This window comes from Lethenteron reissneri, chromosome 55, assembly GCF_015708825.2.
Source record: "Lethenteron reissneri isolate LAM-NWPU_2019-01 chromosome 55, ASM1570882v1, whole genome shotgun sequence".
Lineage (NCBI taxonomy): Eukaryota > Metazoa > Chordata > Hyperoartia > Petromyzontiformes > Petromyzontidae > Lethenteron > Lethenteron reissneri.
The window spans coordinates 9,600,163-9,622,619 of record NC_083833.1 but is presented as its reverse complement, the minus strand read 5'-3'; the positions used below and the strand labels follow the sequence as shown (position 1 = coordinate 9,622,619).

At 48.7% G+C, this 22,457-nt stretch overlaps 2 protein-coding genes across 2 annotated transcripts in view; one reads left to right on the top strand and one right to left on the bottom strand.

The window, feature by feature from the left end:
- LOC133356795 (uncharacterized) overlaps positions 1-22,457 on the top strand; it is a 492,315-nt gene that overhangs the window by 312,130 nt on the left and 157,728 nt on the right. The gene's annotated exons all lie outside the window — the stretch shown is intronic.
- The window catches only part of LOC133356660 (sushi, von Willebrand factor type A, EGF and pentraxin domain-containing protein 1-like), a 75,040-nt gene continuing 62,649 nt past the window's right edge, over positions 10,067-22,457 (bottom strand). Inside the window, exon 26 of the mRNA XM_061574292.1 lies at positions 10,067-10,419. Within this exon, the coding sequence (XP_061430276.1) occupies positions 10,364-10,419 (56 nt within the window). The 3' untranslated portion in view covers positions 10,067-10,363. The remainder of the gene's footprint in view (positions 10,420-22,457) is intronic.

Genomic DNA, 22,457 nt, shown 5'->3' with positions numbered 1-22,457 from the left:
GAGAGAGGGGGTAGAGAAAGGGGGTAGAGAGAGGGGGTAGAGAGAGGGGGTAGAGAGAGAGGGGGTAGAGAAAGGGGGTAGAGAGAGGGGGGTAGAGAGAGGGGGTACAGAAAGAGGGGATACAGAGAGAGGGGGTACAGAGAGAGGGGGTAGAGAGAGGGGGTACAGAGAGAGGGGGTAGAGAGAGAGGGGGTAGAGAGAGAGAGGGTACAGAGAGAGGGGGGTAGAGAGAGAGGGGGTACCGAGAGAGGGGGTAGTGAGAGGGGGTAGAGAGAGAGGGGGTAGAGAGAGAGAGGGGTAGAGAGAGAGAGGGGGTAGAAAGAGAGGGGGTACAGAGAGAGGGAAGGGGTAAGAAGGAGGAGAGCAGAGCGTAAAATATTTCGTGAAACTTTTCATTAAAAAAGGGGGGGGGGGGCGCATAAAGTAAAGCAGTGAAAAAAAACGAAATGATGAACGAAGCAAAGTGCCGACTCCACCGAAGCATCTTCTTGTTTCCTCTGATCGTAAAAATAAAAAAACATATATAAATAAAAAGAGAGGGAGGGAGGATGAGAGCTACGAGGAGGAAAGGCTGACGAGGAGTTCCCAACGAGCAGGTGGGAGCGAGCGACGTTGAATTCTTGAATGTGGAGAGAGAGAGGGGGGGGGGCGACAGACGCTTGGAGGAAGACGTCGCCACGTGGAAAGGAAGCGAAGCTCAACACGCAGGAGGCTTTCACGACCAATATTATAATCATAATAAAGGTTTTTGGGTTAGATCGCGTTATTTATAAATGTGTCGTAACCCTCCACCACTCGACACGGCTAATCAGTAAAAAAAAGTGTCACGTTGACAAAAGACAAATAGTTCACGGCTTTAGCCCACCGGTGCGTTGAAGAGTGAATCCACAACATTTACAATTTTTTTGTGGTTTCACTCTTCAACACACCGGTGGGCTAAAGTAGTGAACTCTTTGTCTTTTGTCAACGTGACACTTTTTTGCTGATTGGCCGTGTCGGGTGGTGGAGGGTTACGACACATTTATAAATAACGCGATCGAACCCAAAAAGTTGATTATGAATAATATCGATCGCGAAAGCCTACCACGTGTTAGACTATCTACTTAACTTTACCGAAAGATCCAAATAATTATAACATCGTAAGGGGCTTGTCACCGAGTCGCCGGTATCTTCAGGGGCACGGGGCGCGTGTAGCGGCAGACAATAAATCATCAGACCGTAACACCTTCAATATCATCTGCCCATCCACAGAAACATATCAAGCAGCGGACGTATATAAACACATGCCAGTTCGCCGGCAATAGTTTAAGCAAAGCCTGCCCGCTGCTGTTGATGAGACACTCAATGTGGAAACGGATCGACGGTTGTGCTTGCGTTGAAGCGATCTTGCTGATGTGATGCACTCCCGGTAAACAGTGCGGATAATGGGATGTGTAAACAGCACTCATGTGGAGAGAAAGAGGCATTACGTCCGTGTCATTAATCGTGTTATACTCTCCGTAACAACGCCACGTGATTATCTGATGTTGGACTGGTTTGTGTTGCGAGGCAGTGCTCGTGAATTACATTTTGGATGTTTCCCAAGCCCGTGTGGATCTCAACGCCAGAACGATGCCACCGCCACCACCATCATCGCGTTTTATCACACACAGCCAGGTTCTTGCCTAGAGACACTTGAAGGTGATTGTTTTTCTGCCACCGTTCGGATAACAAATTGCGGATTTCAGAGAAGAGTCTGAGAGAGCAGCCCTCACCCCAGAACACGCAGGCGGTTATTGGGCTATCACCTTGCCCACGCCTGACCGCCAGCCGGCTCAGAAACGTCATGAATCTGCATGCTTTAATCCCGCAGCTGGAAGTGGCCAGGTGCTCTCAGAGGTTCAGAGCTCTGCGCCAGACCCGTGCACAAGAGACCTGGGCTCCGAGTGAGTGGGGTTCAGCTGCTCAAGATTCAACTCAGTGAGGCTGATAGCATCAGCCTAGCCACCGATGACTCGCAAATAACCATTCTAAATCTTCTTGTTCATCTTCTTGGTTATTTCGGTAAAGTCACGTAGAATGGAAATAATAAAATAATAAAAATAAACATAATAAAATAATTCTCACGACGTTTCGGCCACAACGCAAGCAGCCGTCCTCAGATGAAGAACAAGTCTGTCGGGATTCCATAAATATGCTAAATTTCTCTTGATATGCAAATTCTTTTGTCAAGGCGCTCTTCCCCCTCCAACCGAGCTTAAATATACGCTCCAAACCTGGGGTGTTTCATTCAGACTCTGTCTTCCCGACAGACTTGTTCTTCACCCGAGGACGGCTGCTTGCGTTGTGGCCGAAACGTCGTGAGAATTATTTATTATGGTTTATTATTTATTATTTTATTATTTCCATTTTACGTGAGTTTACCGAAAGAACCAAGAAGATGAATCCCTGCAGTCACGAAAGCTTTAAATCGAAATTTAACCATTCTAAAGTTGCGTTCCGCTTCATTTGGCTGATTTACCAGCTCTGATCATTTGAAATATTAGTGTACTTAGCATGTGACAATCAGGGGCGAGATGTTAACTACCTCGCCTGGTATGCAGGAGGTCGTGGGTTCGATCCCGACTCTGACGCCTGCTGCTGTGTATTTGTAGTTTGCGTGTCTTCTCTCTCCCCGTTGGTCACGTGGATTTTTCTTCTGGTGCTCCGCGGTTTTTCCTTCCACATTTAGAATCAACATCACGCGTTGAAGAGTATTTGGCTGCAAAATATTTTCACGTGATAGAAGCCACTTCGTTGAGCGATCATTTGTGGCCAAGTCGCTTCTGAATAAGAGCTACATAGCTCCGTCGGCATTACCTGGTAAAATAAACAAGAGTTAGATTTCTAGTTTAGCATAGTAGAGTGTGTGGGTGAGTGCGCTCCCTGCAGTGTAAAAGATGAACAACTCTGGCAGTCAGCCTGATGATGCCGGTTGTAATTACTGGCGAAACGTCGTACTCGACTTGTAAATGTTGTGGGTTTACTCTCTAACACACAACCGATGTGCTGAAATAGTAACGAATTTGGCATGTTTTGTATACGTGACAAACCTTACTAGTTGGCTGTGTCGGGTGGTGGCGCGTTGAACGACACATTTATATATTCACGCGATCAAACCAACAACAACAAAAACCTCTAGTCTGGATGAAGAACGTGACTTCGAAAGACTTTTTAGTAATAAATTGTCCCGTGAAACAAATCTCATGCGGTCATCTTCCGGAACGCGGGACGCCGCGTTTTGTGAGATTACCAAACGGATAATTTCCCTTGTTGCCCCCTCGTAGCGCAAGTGGAATGAATAATGAAATGAAGATCAAGATGTTTGCGTGTGTGTGTTTTAAAGAATTCTACAACTGGGAGCTGTGTTTCAGTCAAGACACCTCCTGAGATGGCACCCAGCAACGCGGCGACGCGACCACACAGGATAACCACTCACGTCGAGCTGTAACCGCTCTCTCAACTACGAGAATAGTTGTTGACGTCATGGACTTCACTCGTTGATTCCTCCACCCACGCTGAGGACTCGGTCTGTCAGACTGTGTCGTCTCATCCACACTCTGTTCACCACCACACTGCTGCAGATCATAACACTCAGACACTCACTCATCCACTCACTCACCCATCCACTCACCCACTAACTCACTCATCCACTCACGCACCCATCCACTCACTCACTAACTCACTCATCCACTCACCCACTCACTTATCCGCTCACCCACTCACTCACCCACTTAACCACTCACTCACCCATCCACTCACTAACTCACTCATCCACTCATCCACTCACTTATCCGCTAACTCACTCACTCACCCACTTAACCACTCACTCACCCATCCACGCATCCAATCACCCACCCGCTCATCCACCCGCTCACCCACCCGCTCATCCACCCACTCACCCACTCACTCACTCACCCACCCACCCACCTACTCACCCACCCACTCACTCACCCACTCACTCACCCACTCTCTCACCCACTCACCCACCCACTCACCACACCGCAGGTCACTTCTCTTTCTGCTACTTTTCTCGCAACGCTCCGCTTCGGACTTCCCTCCTCCCATTATCGTCTCATTTCCCCCCCTTCAAGCAGCCACAACAATAACCTCGCTCAATTCACACTCAACGCGCTCAAACTATTCTCTACCACATCTCTGACGGGCCGACCGGTGCCTTTTGCGCCTTCGACCCCCTGCGCGCGGGGGGCGCCCGCGTGGCCGCGCGCGCGAGCTACGCGCACGCGCCTCGAGATCGCCTTTGGCACCCTGCCACATATCTGTGGCAACAGAATACAAATACTATCACACCAGCCAGACAGACTGTTGCATTCCAAAGGCACCATCTCCTCCGTGTCCCCTCGCACCCTTTGTATCTCCCTCTCGACTTACCCCCCCCCCCCCGTGCGCTAACGTTGTTGACACATTAAATTTCGATTTAAAGCTTTCGTGACTGCAGGGATTCATTCATCTTCTTGGTTCTTTCGGTAAAGTCACGTAGAATGGAAATAATAAAATAATAAAATAAAACATAATAAAATAATTCTCACGGTTTTTCGGCCGCAACGCAAGCAGCCGTCCTCAGACAGACCTGTTCTCCACCTGAGGACGGCTGCTTGCGTTGTGGCCGAAACGTCGTGAGAATTATTTTATTCTGTTTTATTTTATTATTTTATTATTTCCATTCTACGTGACTTTACCGAAAGAACCAAGAAGTTGTTGACACATTCTAGAGCGTCGTCGTCTTCGGCCGACGCGGCCACTTCGCTCGCCCGACGCTTCACGTCGACGACGCTTCGAGGTTCCGCGAGGTCGCGGGGAGACTCCCGACTCCGGCTGCAGCCCCGACAAGCGTTCGAGGGGACGAGGGGACGAGAGGCCTCTCGCTGTTGGAGCTCCGCGCGCCGCCACACGCGCAGATGCCGGCGACGTTCAGCGCACGGCGCTAAGCGCGCTCGCTCACCAAACCCGCCTCCCCTCCGTCCCTGCGTAAACAAATACAAGACGACATGAATGTATTTACGAAATGGGTTTGTGCGCGTGTGCGCGTGTGAAGAGACGTGTCTGCGAAGGAAGGGTGCCTGACTGTCCGCTGAATTCGTTCTGTCATCGTGCCGCAGCGGTATTTGTTGTGGCTCTTGTTTCGAGTAGAAAACAAAAACGACCGAGGCATCGTTACCCCTCGCCGGGATACGGTGACATCGTCGAGCAGAGTTCACCGTCACTCGGGGGCGCGAGCAGGAAACCACGGGGCGAGCGGGAAGGCAGCGGTCACGCGAAGACTGCGCTACCAAGACTTGCCCAAGCTCTGCCGACCTCGGTATATCGAGGCGTTAAACAGACTATCAACGTCCTCGCTACGGACGACAAAGACTCGACGGGCGATAGGAATGTAAACGATTTGGATCATCGCCTTCTGCCTTTATCGAACCTCTTAGCTTCGCTTACATTTCTTAGAGTCGAAGTGATTTCCTGTGGTATTCATCTCCCGTTTACAGCCCTGAGCCAGCGGTGGAAGTTCTACATTCCTATGGCGGGGGCAGGTCTATCCAATGGACAACTCATCTCACGTTTACAGCCCTGAGCCAGCGGTGGAAGTTCTACATTCCTATGGCGGGGGCAGGTCTATCCAATTGACAACTTACAGGTGACTTCTTCAGAAAGAAAAGTGGGATGCATTTTCTCGACGTCCCGGATTAATGATGATGGGTTTCAGACAACCCTCAACCGAGATTGAACTCGCAAACCCTTTCCCCTATCTCCACCGCTGAAGCCACCCTTGACTGGTTCTCACATTCGTTGCTTTGAGTCGTGACGCAGACAGCGTCGCCCCTCTTCTCAATCGCCACCAATACCTTCTCTCCCACCTCACCCCCTCCACCCCTTCCCGTCCCTCCACTATCCTAAGCGCCTCAACTATTGCGGTCACCCATTCCTCAACCGGCACAGGTCCCTACCACAAACAACATTCAAATTGTCGATTTAAAGCTTTCGTGACTGCAGGGATTAATCTTCTTGGTTCTTTCGGTAAAGTCACGTAGAAGGGAAATAATAAAATAATAAAAATAAAACATAATAAATAATTCTCACGACGTTTCGGCCACAACGCAAGCAGCCGTCTTAAAGGTGAACAACAGGTTTGTCAGACGCTGTCTTTCCGACAGACCTGTTCTTCACCTGAGGACGGCTGCTTGCGTTGTGGCCGAAACGTCGTGAGAATAATTTTATTATGCTTTATTTTATTATTTTATTATTTCCCTTCTACGTGACTTTACCGAAAGAACCAAGAAGAACATTCTAATTTTGTCACCGTTGGCTTTCCGTTCAAACTGTGCCAAGGGCTTTGAGGGAAGGCGTCTCTCTAAATGTAAGATTAGATTAGAAGATCACCACGGCGACATTTGCCATGTTTGCTGTTTGCCAAAGTTGGCTGTGACGTGAACATTCTTTCTGTGCTCGTATCTCACGTAATTTTCTAAACCGAGGTCTCCCTTGAGGCAGCTACCCTGAGTCTCCACGGGCCTCTCCTCTCGCCTGACCCCAACTCGATATTCTCTTTACCAATCTCCCGTCGCCTTCCCCACGAAGTCGTCACTCAATTTACCGACCGCCGCGAAGGGCTGATGGTTCCGAGCTGACGACTCCCTGACCCGGGATGTGAACCCGGCCGCGTGTGTCGTCAGGAGGGCTGGAAGACTGCGTGCTGCGGAAATCCCAACAACAAAAGCGACATACAGAACAAACATTCCACTGCGTGTTTATTAACTTTGAGCAGACAATAATAGGTTACTGCATATGATCTACATAGTATCAGATCAACACAATGTACATGCATTGACTGTGAATAACCCCAAACACTAATTATAATAGGTGCTACTTCTCAGATTAACGTCATCCGTTGTGAAAACACCCCAATCATGGACCGAAACGAGAAGACGTCTTCACAATTCTGGCTGTCGCCTGATGATGCTGGTTGCTGTAGTCACCGGCGAAACGTCACGGTACTTGAATTGTAAATGTTGTGGCTTTATTCGCCTAAACACAAATTGGCACGTTTTGTGGAACGTGCCAAATCTTACTAATTGGCTTTGTCGGGTGGCGGCGGGTTTAACGACACACATTTATATTTACGCGATCTAACCTCAAAATAAATAAAAACCCTCTTTATTATGGATAAATTTGGTCGTGAAAGCCCTACTGCTACGACCACCACCACCACCACGTGCTAAACTGGAAATTCCTCTTGTGCCTGCGCACCTGACATCACCCCGCCGCGTCAAGCACTCAGCACTCCGCAGGCGGGAATGACGCCCCGAGGGCACCGTTGTGCCCCCGGGGCACGCGGCGCGTCTCGCTGCTGCGGGCGGGATCGAAGCCACGAGTTCCTCCTCCACCTCTTCCTCCACCTCCTTCTCCTCCTGCTCCACCTGCTCCTCCACCTCCTACTGCTCCACCTCGTCCTCCAACTCATCATCCACCTCCTCCTCCTCCTTCTTTACCTCCTCTTGCTCCACCTCCACCTCGTCCTCCACCTGCTCCTCCACCTCCACCTTCTGCTCCACCTCCACCTCCTGCTCCTCCTGCTCCACCTCCACCTCGTCCTCTTCCACCTCCACCTGCTCCACCTCCTCCTGTTCCTCCTCCTGCTCCACCTCCACCTCGTCCTGTTCCACCTCCACCTGCTCCACCTCCTCCACCTCCTCCTCCATTTCCACGTCGTCCTCTGTTCGTGTCGGTGGCCCCAGCCACGCAGTCGCATCGCCGTGTCCCCCCCCCCACCCCCCGCTTCCTCACTCAGTTCGCTCAAATCTGGCGTCTTGTCGCATTACCGGCCAACAAGTGTGGAAATCAACACCTGGGACGGTGAACCGGTTCCTGACCGTGGGAACCGATAACCGATTCTCGAAAACGGTTATCTGTTTTGCCGGTTGTCGTTTAATAACCCCACGTTCATCTTGCCATTGTCGCCTGTATTGTTACACAGATCGACGCAACCACCGTTAAGTCACAGGCACTATAGTGTATTAAACAATGAATGAATACACCTCTGTTATGTAACAATCCATCAGCCGATTGGATTTCCACACTGATGTGAATTCGGCAACGCTTGTCGAAACAAGCAATCTCGGTGCCGGTTTCCACCTTTCAGGGTCTCGCAAGCAGTCGGGGCTTTCGCGAAAACAAACAGCCCATGAATTGCCAGATGGCCGTGTGACAAAACGCCGCAGCTTGTTGTTATTGTTGTTTTTTTTAATTTAAGAATTTTAATTTGCTCTATCGGAGATCGAGAACGACCGGGAGACGCGAGGAGGAACCTCAGACGAGCCCAGACTCTGCGGTCCTCTACATAGCAAGATGTTATCGGCCGATTAACGAGTGTTTACACGTGTTGGAGGAAACCTGAGCACGCAGAGAAAACGCACGCGTGGTGCGAGGGGGAAACGCTCTATCCCATACAGACGGAGCACGCGGAGTCCACGTTTTCGCCGTGGACTCCACCCTGACACCCACGTAAAAGTGAACTTCGCTGCCCCCCACAGCGCTTAGGGTGACAGACCACGTGCACAGCCACCACATCGCCCACGATGCTGCTCAGTGATTGGGGTGAGGGGTGTGGGGGCATCACTCGGTGCCAGCTGGAGCCATGGAGGGGAAGGGTCGAGACGTTGTGGGCATCGCACGGAACGGCGCTGCAGGAGAAGGAGAAAGTCGGTTTCAAGGTCCGTTGCTTTGGAGGAGGGTGACCACATCTCTGTCCGGTTCATTGTTGGACGTTTTAAAGCCATCGCGGTTGCGTGACGAACTCCTGGTCACATTCTTTTCTTATTTTGTATTTAGACAGCGTCTTAGTTGAAGGCGCTCTATGGCATTATTCAAATCGGAAACAAAAATCGGGTGATTTAGATGGCAGGGGCATTGCTTGGGCTGGGGAATGAGTGACCGTAACAGAGGGCATGTGGAGTCACCAGTGTTGAGTCTATGGGCAGTGTTGAGTCTATGGGCAGTGCTGAGTGTATGGTGCAGTGCTGAGTCTATGGGCAGTGCTGAGTCTATGGGCAGTGCTGAGTCTATGGGCAGTGTTGGGGCTATGGGCAGTGTTGAGTATATGAGCAGTGCTGAGTCTATGGGCAGTGCTGAGTCTATGGGCAGTGCTGAGTCTATGGGCAGTGCTGAGTCTAAGGGCAGTGCTGAGTCTATGGGCAGTGCTGGGGCTATGGGCAGTGTTGAGTATATGAGCAGTGCTGAGTGTATGGGCAGTGCTGAGTCTATGGGCAGTGCTGAGTGTATGGGCAGTGCTGAGTCTATGGCCAGTGTTGAGTCTATGGGCAGTGCTGAGTCTATGGGCAGTGTTGAGTCTAAGGGCAGTGCTGAGTCTATGGGAAGTGTTGAGTCTATGGTGCAGTGTTAAGTCTATGGGCAGTGTGGAGTATATGGGCAGTGCTGAGTTTATGCGCAGTGTTGAGTTTAAGGGCAGTGCTGAGTTAATGGGCAGTGCTGAGGCTATGGGCAGTGTTGAGTCTAAGAACAGTGCTGAATCTATGGGCAGTGCTGAGTCAATGTACAGGGGAAGTTGATTCCAGTGGAGCGGTGCAAGGAGGGAGACCGATCGGAAACGAGTTTTGGCACAGAGGAGGGGTGACCGAGAGATGAGAGAGGCGATATGGTGTAGGGAGAGGTCACGGAGAGATTTAAAGACGAGTGCAAGGTATTTGAAAAGTTAGCGATCGTAAAATTCTAGCAAAGTCAAATGGCTAACGGACCACTTGAGCAAGCAGGATTTAGACATGTTTATTTTTTACCATAGACCCCATGATGCTATTAATAGCATTCGATGTGACTGATTAGGTATACTCTTTGGTTCTTTCGGTAAAGTCACGTAGGTATAAAATAATTTAATTTTTTATTTTATTTTCTACCCACGTGACATTACCGAAAGAACCAAAGAGTATGGATTCCTGCAAAGCTTCAAATCAAGATTGATTAGGAATGATATTCCTGCAATGACAAATAGGGAAACTCTCAAACATTCTGCGAACAAATCCGAAGATGTTGGGGAAATCAAAGGGCATATTCAGAAGAAGACGACGAAAATCTCGAATTCATCGAAACTTCGCTCCCAATGGCTCCCCCGGGTGTGTCCAGAGTCACAGCGTTGCTCGGGGCAGAAGTCACCCTCGTTGTGGTGACGGCGAAGCGACGGGAGCTCTGAGTGTTTGCGGAGCGAGACAAAACGTTCTCCTGGCTGGTGATGTCATCCTTGGGACATCGATGATGATCGTGATGATGATGATGGACCAAGCACCATGCACTTCACTGGGTCCGTGTAGAGCGGCGTTCTTCATTGCTAGGCCCGCGGGTCACTTGCGGGTCCTGGTGGCCTTGAGTGCGGCCCCTGACGTGCTGCCCAGGACATTACACAAATGGTGAAAACACCCCAATCATCATCATCATCATGATGCTGTCAAACCCAACAATGGTTCCAAATGCGTGGTGGTCCTCACACTGATGACGTCTTATCGGCGAAAGTGCCCCTCCCCCAAACCTCTGAAAAATGAGTGAAGGCAGAAGACCACTTGTTGTAGAGACGCAGCACAGACTCACCAGAGCCGCTCATTTCTTTCCGAGTCGGAACACGCGACCTTTTTGAACCGTCTCCGTGCGTCTCACGATATACGTATATGTGTGTGTATCCGTGGGGAGCGGTGGTGTAGTGGTTAGCGCGCTGCGCTACGAACCTGGCGACCCGGGTTCGATCCTCGCTCACGGCCAACACCCAGTGACGATTATCTGAACCGGTCCTGGGCCTCCCCTAGGTCGACTCGGCCTCAAATGAGTACCCGGTGTGGTGTGTAAACATCGCCACTGGGGAGACAAAGGCGGTCGGGCGTGGTGCTGGCCACCCACCCCTTCGTGTACCGTTTCGACCTTCATAGGTGCTCGCTAACAGCACTTGCCCCTACAGTCTGTTAAGGCTATACGGGGGATCTTTGTCTTATCTTTTGTGTATCCGCACGCACGCACGCAAGAGAATGCGGCTTCGGTGTGAAATTGTTCAGCCGCAGGCCACCGGGGCGACAGGAGTGGTGCAACCCCGGTGACCACTCGCGCACCGACATAAATCATGCCCCCCCCCCCCCCCCCCCCCGAGACTCACCTCTGCCCTTGACAAATGGGGGAGAAGCGGTCACCGCGACACATGGGCCTGGACCAGCAATCGTCACCCATCCACAGCGTCTCTCCGGAACCAAAACCCCTCCGCATGTGAGACGCTCACGCGGCACTAAACCACGTGGATCGCATCGAGGGAACGCAAAACCTCACGCGGCCCTCACTCATTCCCTGAGTGAGTGGGCGGGTGAGTGGGTCGGTGCTGTTTTGACCGGCATTGTGGTGGTTGAACACAGTGTGACGGATGGCATGTGTATGTGCCGTGTGTTGAACTTCTCTCGCACCGTACGTAGCCAAACGCGACAATCGGAGGTGCAGTGTCTGGTAGACCAAATCCTCAACATGGGTGGAGGAATCTTGATTGAAGCTTTCGTGACTGCAGAAATCCATACTCTTTGATTCTTTCGGTAAAGTCACGTAGGTAGAAAATAAATTAAATCACGACGTTTCGGGCGCAACACAAGCGTCCATCATCAGGTGGGAAAGCATGGTCTGCTGCTGAGCCAGACTGTTTCAAAAGGTTTGAAATGTGTGTAGCTCAAGGGTCAATTAATTTATTTTATTTTATACCTACGTGCCTTTACCGAAAGAACCAAAGAGTATGGGTGGAGGTATGAATGAGTCAAGTCTAGGGTAACCACGTTGGTGGTAGCCACGGAAGAGCAATGAGGAGTCGAGTGACCGCCACCGGAGTTAATCAGCGAGCGCTGAATTATCGGTCACACTGGCTGCTGTTTGACCCTGGATTCTATCCGGCGCAGTGATATGAGGAGCGGGGTGCTTCCACCCCAGGTTGAACAGCAGCCCCGCGGCAGCCCCGGGTTCAACTCGTGTGTGGGGCGCGTGTGGGCTGCGGGACACGTCAGGCAGCGCACGGAGTCCCCTTGCTGCGTTTCCCCGTGCGGACTCTGGGCTCGGGGCAGACCAAACACGAACACGTGGGCGCATGCATCTCTCTCGCTCTCTGTGTGTGCCTCTGCCTGCCGATAAGAACTTACAATACAGGAATTCCGCTGTGGCTTTCTGTCCTATCGCAAATCATATCATTGCCGGCACATATTTTTTTCGAGTTTTTTTTTTTAATCAAAAGCGTCTTTTGTTAAAAACCAGATTTTTTGCATTTTACTATTTCAGCGCTGCGCTCGCTGATGTGTCTCTGCCGACAGTGCGCCGTGTCTACGTGCGCGTGTCACAACGCATCTGGACTTAGCCGCCGTGAACGTGGAGTCGACACGGCGGGGTGGGCTCGGCACGACGCTCCACTCGGGCTCAGTTGAACAAGGGGGCCGCCGCATTTCACGAGTAAAGTGACGGAAATTCCACAGTCACATGGCAGAGACCGGTCTGTCCCATAGCACCACCACTGTTTGGCTTCCCCGCAGGGTGGAATTACGGGTTGAGCCGACACTTAAACGGACGTGACATAAATCATCCTTCCCTTACGACCCTTCGCATAGGAAATACAAGTCTTGCTTTACACAGCCCATCAGCCACGTGGCCTTCTGGGAGTGCACAATTTCCGAAGCTTTCGTTCACCGCACAAGGGAAACCATTTCTAGACCTGATTCCACATTCAGTGCCACATCAGCAGCAGAGCCAGGCTCGCTTAAACCAATGCTGGTGGACTGTTCAGATGTCTCTAGGCAAGAGCGCTCCCCTCTGCTAGGCATGGGTCCCAATTCGACACGAAACTATGCAACGCATAACACACAGAACTAATCATGAACACAAGTAACACAATACAGACGCGGACATAGCGCCTCCTCACCCACACCTGCCCTTCCAACTTAAGTAATATATTTTAAAAATACAATTTTAATAGTGTATGTGTTTACACCATTGGTACCTCATTTGCCAATAAAAAATATGATAATTGATTTTTTACCCTTTTATCTGGCAACAAAACTGATACTTTTTTTTGCCAGATAAAAGGGTAAAAAACCAATTATCAGTGTATATGTTGTTTGTCTGTTAACTGTGAATCTTAAACGTTATTGTTAGTTTCAATGTTCGGTTAATAACAGTCCAGTCTGTGCCCTGCAGTTGGCTGGGTGAAAAGTGGACTAACTTTTTTTTCCCGATCGTGGCCCAGCTGGTTTAAACATTGTTGTCACTCACTAAACGAAAAAATGCTCGAACGCCCATGGAGGTGAGCTGGGTCGTGCCAGCGCGTGCGAGAAGAGCCTTGGAGACCTTTGCCGTAGCTAGGATATTTTGCGCCCGGGGACGAACTATAAAATTGCCCCCCCCGTTTAATCACATACCAAAATGTAATTACATGACATGTAGGCTGTGTGTGGCGGGATATATAAACTTTTAGGTTGAGGTGTAGATTTGTGCAGTAGTTTCAGGCTGCCGCGTCCGCCGCAATAAGTTATAATGTAACGTTGTAAGAAGCCTCATTTTGGCGCCCCTGCCCCCCCTAGCTACGACTCTGCCTGGCCGTGCCGTCACCCCCCCCCCCACCACCACTCATCACACACAAAGTGCTGGCCCACAAGTGAACTGTAATACCTCGCTGATCTAGTCAAGGAGCATGAACCATCGCGCGAGCCGCGTTCAACCTCGCAGCAGCAGCAGCAGCAGCGGCAGCGGCGGCGGCGTTTGGCGAGCCATGGAACAAAGACGGCTACTGCATCGCGCGCTTTCGCATGCGCTTCTGCGGCCGTCTGGAACGCTCTTCCTTCCGATGCTAGGAAGCCACTGGAGGCTACGCACTTTTAAATCAATCATCGAGATTGAAACTCATTTCTGTAGAACTGCTTTTTGTGGGCGGCTAAGAGAGAGAGGGCTGCTCCGCATGCAGATCTGCGCTTCCCGTCGGAGGCCGTAGGACTGCGAGAAGGGCTGGGTGCAGATGCAGCACTTGTCGTAGTATTTTTTTTTACAAATATTACAGAAAACTGGGGGACGTGGAGTTGGGAGATAGGGGGTAGAGAGAAGGGGTAGAGAGAGGGGGGGGTAGAGAGAAGGGGTAGAGAGAGAGGGGGGGGGGGTAGAGAGAGGGGGTAGAGAGAGGGGGAAGGGAGAAGGGGTAGAGAGAGGGGGGGGTAGAGAGAGGGGGTAGAGAGAGGGGGTAGAGAGAGGGGGAAGGGAGAGGGGGTAGAGAGAGATGGGGGGGGTAGAGAGAGGGGGTAGAGAGAGGGGGTAGAGAGAGAGGGGGTAGAGAGAGAGAGGGGGGGGTAGAGAGAGGGGTAGAGAGAGAGGGGGGGTAGAGAGAAGGGGTAGAGAGAGGGGGGGTAGAGAGAGGGGGTAGAGAGAGGGGGTAGAGAGAGAGGGGGGGGTAGAGAGGAGGGGGGGTAGAGAGGGAAGGGGTAAGAAGGAGGAGAGAAGAGCGTGAAATCTTTCATTTAAACAGGGGGGGGGCACATAAAGCAAAGCATTGAAAAAAAACACAAAAAACTAAATGATGAACGAAGCAAAGTGCCGACTACACCGAGCATCTTCTTGTTTCCTCTGATCGAAAACACAAAAAGAGAGAGGGCGGCTGAGAGAGCGACCGCTGCGCCCTCTGGTGACGAGCGAGGGGACTGCGGCGGTTTCGCTCGCGGGACTCAAGTTTCTGCAATCAGCCCCCCCCCCCCTCCATGTACGACTGTGCCGCCCACTACCGTAACGTTTTAATAACAACAACAAAAACACCCCATAAATACAACAGTTAAACATCACAATAATTTACATTCTGTAAAATGGGCGCATTTTTCATCTGTAGATAACCAATGCGACCGCTGTTCATGGAAAACCAAGAAATAAACAATCTATCAGCTAAGCGGCAGTGCCGGATTATTTATCGTAGCTGCAACACGTGTAGTAGCTACTAGCTACTTACACGTGTTGTAGCTACTACACGTGTAGCAGCTACAACACATGTAGTAGCTACATACGCAGTAGCTACGGGCCCCGCACTTTCAAGGGCCCCGCGCTAAATGCTTTCAAGCTGTCAATTCCACATTCACTAATTCTGCACTTGCTCTATTACTATAGTACTATACCGCCTTCAACTTTTATGAATGACTGGGTGTTTTAGGTTATCGATTTGTCGTATTATCTGGCTGTATAGCAAATGAAAAAATCCAATTACTTTACTATGCAAGTAAAAAAAAATGTGTTTTAATAATTGTGTGTGTTTTATTTTATTTAGGCCCCCTTTATAACAGTCTACAGGTCCCGCACGAGCTGAACCCGGCACTGGTTAGCGGCGAGGACTGTGTGGAGTAAGAGGCCAATTCCAAAGCTTAGGAAACTGCGATAACAAAATCCCGATCACCCAGGAAAGAGAGAGACTTCACCTCGGAGCACCACATCAACCCAATCCTCAGATCCTCTCCACTGACTCCAGTCAATCCAAAATCCTCCACAGACTCTCCCCTCCTCCCCGCCAACTTCTCCCCTCTCATCACACTCTACTCCCCACCATGTGCTCGCCACTCCAGTAACCAGGTCACTCTGTCTAAACTGCGATTTAAAGCTTTCGTGACTGCAGAGAATCATCTTCTTGGTTCTTTCGGTAAAGTCACGTAGAAGGGAAGTAATAAAATAATAAAAATAAAACATAATAAAATAATTCTCACGACGTTTCGGCCACAACGCAAGCAGCCGTCCTCATGTGAAAAATTCTTCACATGAGGACGGCGGTTTATTTTATTACGTTTTATTTTTATTATTTTTATTACTTCCCTTCTACGTGACTTTACCGAAAGAACCAAGAATATGGTCTGTCTAAACCAGGGGTCCTCAAACTTTTTAAACAGGGGGCCAGTTCACTGTCCCTCAGACCGTTGGAGGGCCGGACTATAGTTAAAAAAAAACTATGAACAAATTCCTATGCACACTGCATATATCTTATTTTGAAGTGAAGAAACAAAACGGGAACAAATACAATATTTAAAATGAAGAACAAGTAAAGTTAAATCAACAAACTTGCCAGTATTTCAATGGGAACTATGGGCCTGCTTTTGGCTAATGAGATGGTCAATGTCCGGTTCCATATTTGTCACTGCTAGTCGTAACAAGTGATGCAAGTGTGCATCCGTTAGTCTAGATCTGGTTGGAGATTTCAAATGTTTCATTCTGGAAAAAGTCTGTTCACAGACATAAGTGCTGCCAAAGATGGTTGCCATTTTGAGTGCATGGTTCCTGAGATGAGGATATGTCTCAGAGGGGAGAGATGCATAGAAATTATGAAGGCTGCTTGACTTGAATGCGTCTTTCAGAGAGTCACAATTCTGCAGTTCAGCCAGTTCCATTTGGTAAATTCTATCCACATTTTCAATGTCAATAGAAAATGGGTTACGGAAAAGCTGTATGTCCTGTTCATGGAGATGAAGCTCTTTAAATCTAAATTGGAACTCCTTTTGCAATTTTTCCAGCGAATCCACACATGTTTTGTTTGGGAATGCAACCAATGGTTTTTCCGCTTAACAGATTTTGAGTTGTGGGGAGATGGCAGAAGTTTTCCTCCTTAACTTGTTTGATGAGGAGGCCTAATTTTACTTCAAATGCTTTGACATGTGATTGCATATCCAAGATGAGCTTCCCCTTTCCTTGAAGTTGCACATTGAAACTGTTGAGTAGCTCTGTTACATATGTCATAAAGGCAAGGTGCCATTTCCATTCTGCATCATTGAGCTCTGATACTTCTTCGTTTTTTGAAAGCAGAAAAGCTGTAATCTGTGGAAGTAAGTCATAGAAACGTTTCAAAACTCTCCCTGGACTCAGCCAACGGACTTCTGTGTGGTACAGAACATCTTCATAGTCAACATTTAGCTCAGACAGATATTCCTGAAATTGGTTGTGGTTTAGTGCATGAGCTCTAATGAAGTTAACACAAGATACCACAATTTTCATAACAGAGTCCCACTTCAGTGATTTACTACACAGCGCTTGTTGGTGGATGAGGCAGTGTATGGCTATTGGATGAGAATGGTTATGTTTGTCCATCTCTTGATTAATGCGAGCAATTACTCCTTTCTTAGACCCCACCATGCTCGGAGCAACATCAGTTGTCACACTGGCTAGTTTAGCCCAGTTCAGCTCCAAACCATTCACAGTTTGGCAAACCTTTTCATAGATATCCTCTCCTGTAGTTGTTCCTTTGATGCTTTGCAGTGCAGCAAGCTATTCTGTGACTTCGAAATAGTCATTCGTCCCACGAATAAAAAATAGAAGTTGTGCAGAATCACGAACATCATTGCTTTCGTCGAGTGCCAAGGAAAAATAGGAAAGTTTTTTTTTGTGGAGTTTTGCAAATGCTGATGGTAATTGTCTCCCATTTCTTCAATCCTCCGTGTAATTGAAGGCCGTGAAAGACTCACTGTACTAAATAAATCGGCCTTCTCTGGACACATCTCTTTGGCAACAGAAAGAAGGCATTCTTTAACAAATTCTCCATCCACGAATGGTCTGCCAGAGCACGCTATTAGCTTGGAAACTTGAAAACTTGCTCGCAGTGATGAAATATTTAGCTGCTTCTGCTTCACAAAAGTATTTTGCTGAGTTGTTAATGTATTTTTCAGTTTTAATATTTTATCTTTTCTCATTTCTCCGACCAAACAATCATATTTATCTTAATGTTGAGTTTCATAGTGTCGACGTAAATTGTATTCTTTGAACACAGACACTATATTCTGGCATATCAGACAAACAGCTCTTTCCTTGTACTGCATGAAAAAGTAATCATAAGTCCACTGTTCTTTGAATATCCTACACTCCGAGTCAATTTTTCTCTTTCTTGACATCATTGTTGCCTAGGGAGTCAAAATTGCTATTAGTAAAATACCAATATATATAGAGCGCTACAAAAACAATATACCAGCAATAACTTTGCCCAAACAGAGACATACAGACTGCACTGCCCATCAATGCAGTCTGATTGGGGGAACTCCGCTTTTACCCCAAGCTCACACTGGTGCGGGTGCCATTAAAAAGTTAATTACACCTGCAGTTTTGGTCACAGATCGCAGTGCGATCTGCGAACTCGCATAGAAATCTGATCGCATGCGGGAGAAGACCCATGCGATCCGATTCCACTGCAGGAAAAAAGAAGGCACATGTGCCTTTTTTCTTCCGAATCTAATGCAAGTTCAGCCATACAAGCATATGGCTGAACTCGCACTGCTCAGATATCGCAACAGTATGAACCGGGGCTTACACAACATACAACATATAACCTCATACAACTGAATAGCAATCAGAATATAAATGCACTTACTGTTATTTAAATTGGGTTTCCTACTCTTCGGCTGTCTGTCACTGACCAGCACGGGAAAACAGCAGGCAGCGCCTCCAGAGATCAGAGATCACTCTGTTATTACCCCTCTATCATTTACTCAGCGGTGGGTGTGCTGGGGATCTACATCCCCAGCACACAGGAATATCACTGGGAGTGGAGCCGAGGGGCAAGTGAGGGAGCTGAGGGAGGGAGAGCCAGTCAAGCACAGCCAGGGGAGGGCTGGCAGCCTTAGGCCTGGGGGGCAAGTCCAGTCAATTGGCCCATTGAACCATTCACCAGCGCAGCCCAATGAGTGCCCACCGCCGCAGCCCAATGAGTGCCCACCGCCGCAGCTCAATCAGTGCTCGCCACCGCAGCCCAATGAGTGCTCACCAGCGCAGCCCAATCAGTGCTCACAAGCTGCAGCCAAATTAGTGACCATGGGCCGGATAAATGTCCTCGGCGGGCCGCATGTGGCCCGCGGGCCGTAGTTTGAGGACCCCTGGTCTAAACTCTCACTTCTATCCATGTCCTTGCCTATGTGTTGCTGCTGTACTCACACACCACTGATTTCCCTCGTGAAACAGCAGGGCGATTGGCTAAACGGGGCTATCTGTGCAGCGCATCAAATCAACTCAAACTCGGTTAACCTCTGCTCGTTGGTTGGTTACTAATTCTCTGCTGGAATTCACTTCTGCTCATCGTTCTTGTGCCCGTTCACGTCAAGAATTAAGGCCGTCTGCCCATGACCAACCCCCTAATGTGTTATAGATTTGAAGGGCTCAGTCCTTTGTTATGTAGACTATCCGTAGCTTCATCCGCACCAACCTTACCATAATAATAAAAAAAACTCATATCCAGAGGCCTTTCCTGGCTCCTCCCCCCTCAACCAGTATATATACGGGGTCGGATCTCTTGGAACTTCTCATTTACTTGATACAGCGAGCGTGCTGTGACGGTTCCACCTGAAGACGGAGGCTTGTGTTGCCTCCGAAACGTCGTGATTTTTATTATTTTTATTTTACTTTTATTAATTTTCATTTTATTTTTTTACGTACGTGACTTTACCGAAAAAACCCAAGAATATGAACCCCTAATGTGTATAAAAAACAGCTTTCGCGATGCTACACAAGTTAAGATACAACTGTTGTCGTTTGAAATGATCATGGTTGGGACAGGACACGTTAGAGTCACATCTTCACGATTCGTTTTCATGACTAATCCGAGGCCCAACGGTAGGGATGTAGCTCAATGGCAGAGTGCTCGCTTCACGTGCATCTATAATGACCTGAGTTCAATCCCCAGCGACGGTGTCGCTGTTGTCGTTGAGTGGCGATCTCAACCAAGGTCTCAAAAACCTCAAACTTAATTTCTCTCTTTAAAATTTCACACTTAACTTCTAACTTAGCAATCTTTGAAAAACGTAATCAACCAGGCTATGCGTTAATTGTGTGTTGACCGACTCTCTGTGTTGCATTACATTACATTTCGAAATTTTGCTAGGTAATTTAATTCAGTGTGTCTCCCCAGGTCTCCTAATTTTCCCAAGCTTTTGCACCGTGTAACTCACCGTGCCACTCATTGACATGCTAATTTCTCTAACCCCCCCCTGTCTCTCCGCCCCCGCCCCCTCTATTTAAGGCCTCGACACAGAGGCGTGGTTTCTCTGTGTGCCTATGTTTGTCTCTCTCTGTGATATCTGTCTGCTTATATGTCTGTCTATGTCTCTGGTTCTGTGTTTTATCTCTCTCTCAAATTTAGCATTCTCAGGAAGAACGTAATCAACCAGGTAGGGTGTTGACTGTTATGTTATCCGACTCTCTGTTGTATTACATTCCATTTCTAAGTATACTAGATTTGTGTTTCTATTTCATTTATACCTGATGATGATTGCTTGTGTTGCAATCGAAACGTCGTATGCTATTATTTAATTTATTATTTTCTCTTTATACGTCACTTTACCGAAAGAACCAAAGAGTAATCTCAGAAACCTCGTTGGAGAATGACGATGGGATCAGTGGCTGCAAATGTTGTGGGGTGAACTACCCACCGAGAGCCTTGTAGGCTCATCAATCAGCAGTAGGATCTCGGAGTTCACTCGGCACTTGACCGCTAAGCCAGCGCAGAGACAAGGGGGTCGTCCATAAATGACGTCACGCGATTTTGGACGATTTTTTGACCCCCCCCCCCCCCTCCTCGTCACACGGCGTCACAAAAAGTCAGACCCCCCCCCCTCAAATATGACGTCACAAAGCTCTACCCCCCCCCCTCCCCCACAAAAAATAAAAATGCTTCAAATCGTTTTAAACTATTGTCATTGTTGTGCGTATTTAATGTGGCGCTGCACTCTGATGTTGTAGGAGAAAACATTTATTAAAAAGTCTATTTAATTAAGTAGAACGTGTTGTCTATATTTATTTAAAGTTGCGCATTTTGATGTGACGTCACATTTCTCAACCCCCCCCCCCCCCCTCGTCACACATCGTCACAAATGTCTGACCCCCCCCCCCCCCTAGGAACGTGACGTCCTTTATGGACGGTCCCTGTGGCGTGTAGCAACCCTCGCAGCTGCGTTCTGAACGAGCTGGAGTCGAACCCAGCTACCTCACTCGGAAACCGCGTGTCCCCACATTCATGTATTTATAGTTTTAATCTAGGGGCCGTCCATAAATGACGTCACGCACCTAGGTTGGGGGTCAGACATTTGTGACGATGTGTGACGAGAGGGGGGGAGGGTTTGATAAATGTGACGTCACATAAAAATGCGCAACTTTAATTAAATATTGAATTGTCATAACATTTTTTTATTTTTTTCGATTTACATGACTTTACCGAAAGAACCAAGAATATGTCGCAACATTAATTGTTGTAACACCACTAATTCTTATAACACTCCTACAACATCAGAGTGCAGCGCCACATTAAATACGCACTACAATGACAATAGTTTAAAGCAATTTGAAGCATTTTGGGGGGGCAGTTTTGTGACGTCATATTTGAGGGGGGGTCTGACTTTTTGTAACGCCGTCTGACGAGGGCGGGAGTCAAAAACCGTCCAAAATCGCGTGACGTCATTTATGGACGGCGCCCCTATCGGCCTATGCGCATGTATCACCCAGAATGCTCCACAACGGCGAGCAACGAATTGCTACGCACCACTCTCATTGGTCACGCGCCACGCTGACGTCACAGGAGAGAGCCGCTCGTTTTGCAGCTCGTCACGCGCATCAGGCACTGAAACGCGACACAACTAAACCCTCACGGCCGGGTCAAAGGGTCTTCCTGCTCTAAAACAACAATGGGGCTCTAGGTGCAAACTCCACATTCTGCCAGCGAGAACCACATAACAAGGTCTCTGAGTAAGACGTTTGTGACCCAAGCAGGGAAGAGAGCGCCAGGTGACCCCACTGGGATTTGTGCTCATAAACTTCAGATTGCGCGTCAAGTGCCCTGACCAGAGTACCATCTGGGCCAGTGGCAAGATGTTAACTACCTCGCCTGGTATGCAGGGGGTCGTGGATTTGATCCCGACCCTGACACTTATTGTATATTTGGAGTTTGCGTGTCCGTCTTCCCGTGGTCGCGTGGATTTTTCTCCGGGTCCTCCGGTTTTCCTCTCCACATTTAGAATGGATATCACGCGTTTGGCTGGTAAGCCGCTTCGTTGAGCTATCATTTGTGGCCAGGTCGATTCCCAGAAAAAGAGTTCTGTAGTCTTCTTGGTTCTTTCGGTAAAGTCACGTAGAAGGGAAATAATAAAACAATAAAAATAAAACATAATAAAATACAATTCTCACGGCGTTTCGGCTACAACGCAAGCAGCCGTCCTCAGGTGAAGAACACGGCTGTCGGAAAGACAGCGTCTGAATGAACACCACCAAGCTTGGCAGCGTATATTTAAGCTGGGTTAGAGGAGGAGAGCGCCTTGACAAAGGAATTTGCATATCAACAGAATTTTGCATTTGTCAAGGCGCCCTCCTCCTCTAACCCAGCTTAAATATACGCTGCCAAGCTTGGTGGTGTTCATTCAGACGCTGTCTTTCCGACAGCCCTGTTCTTC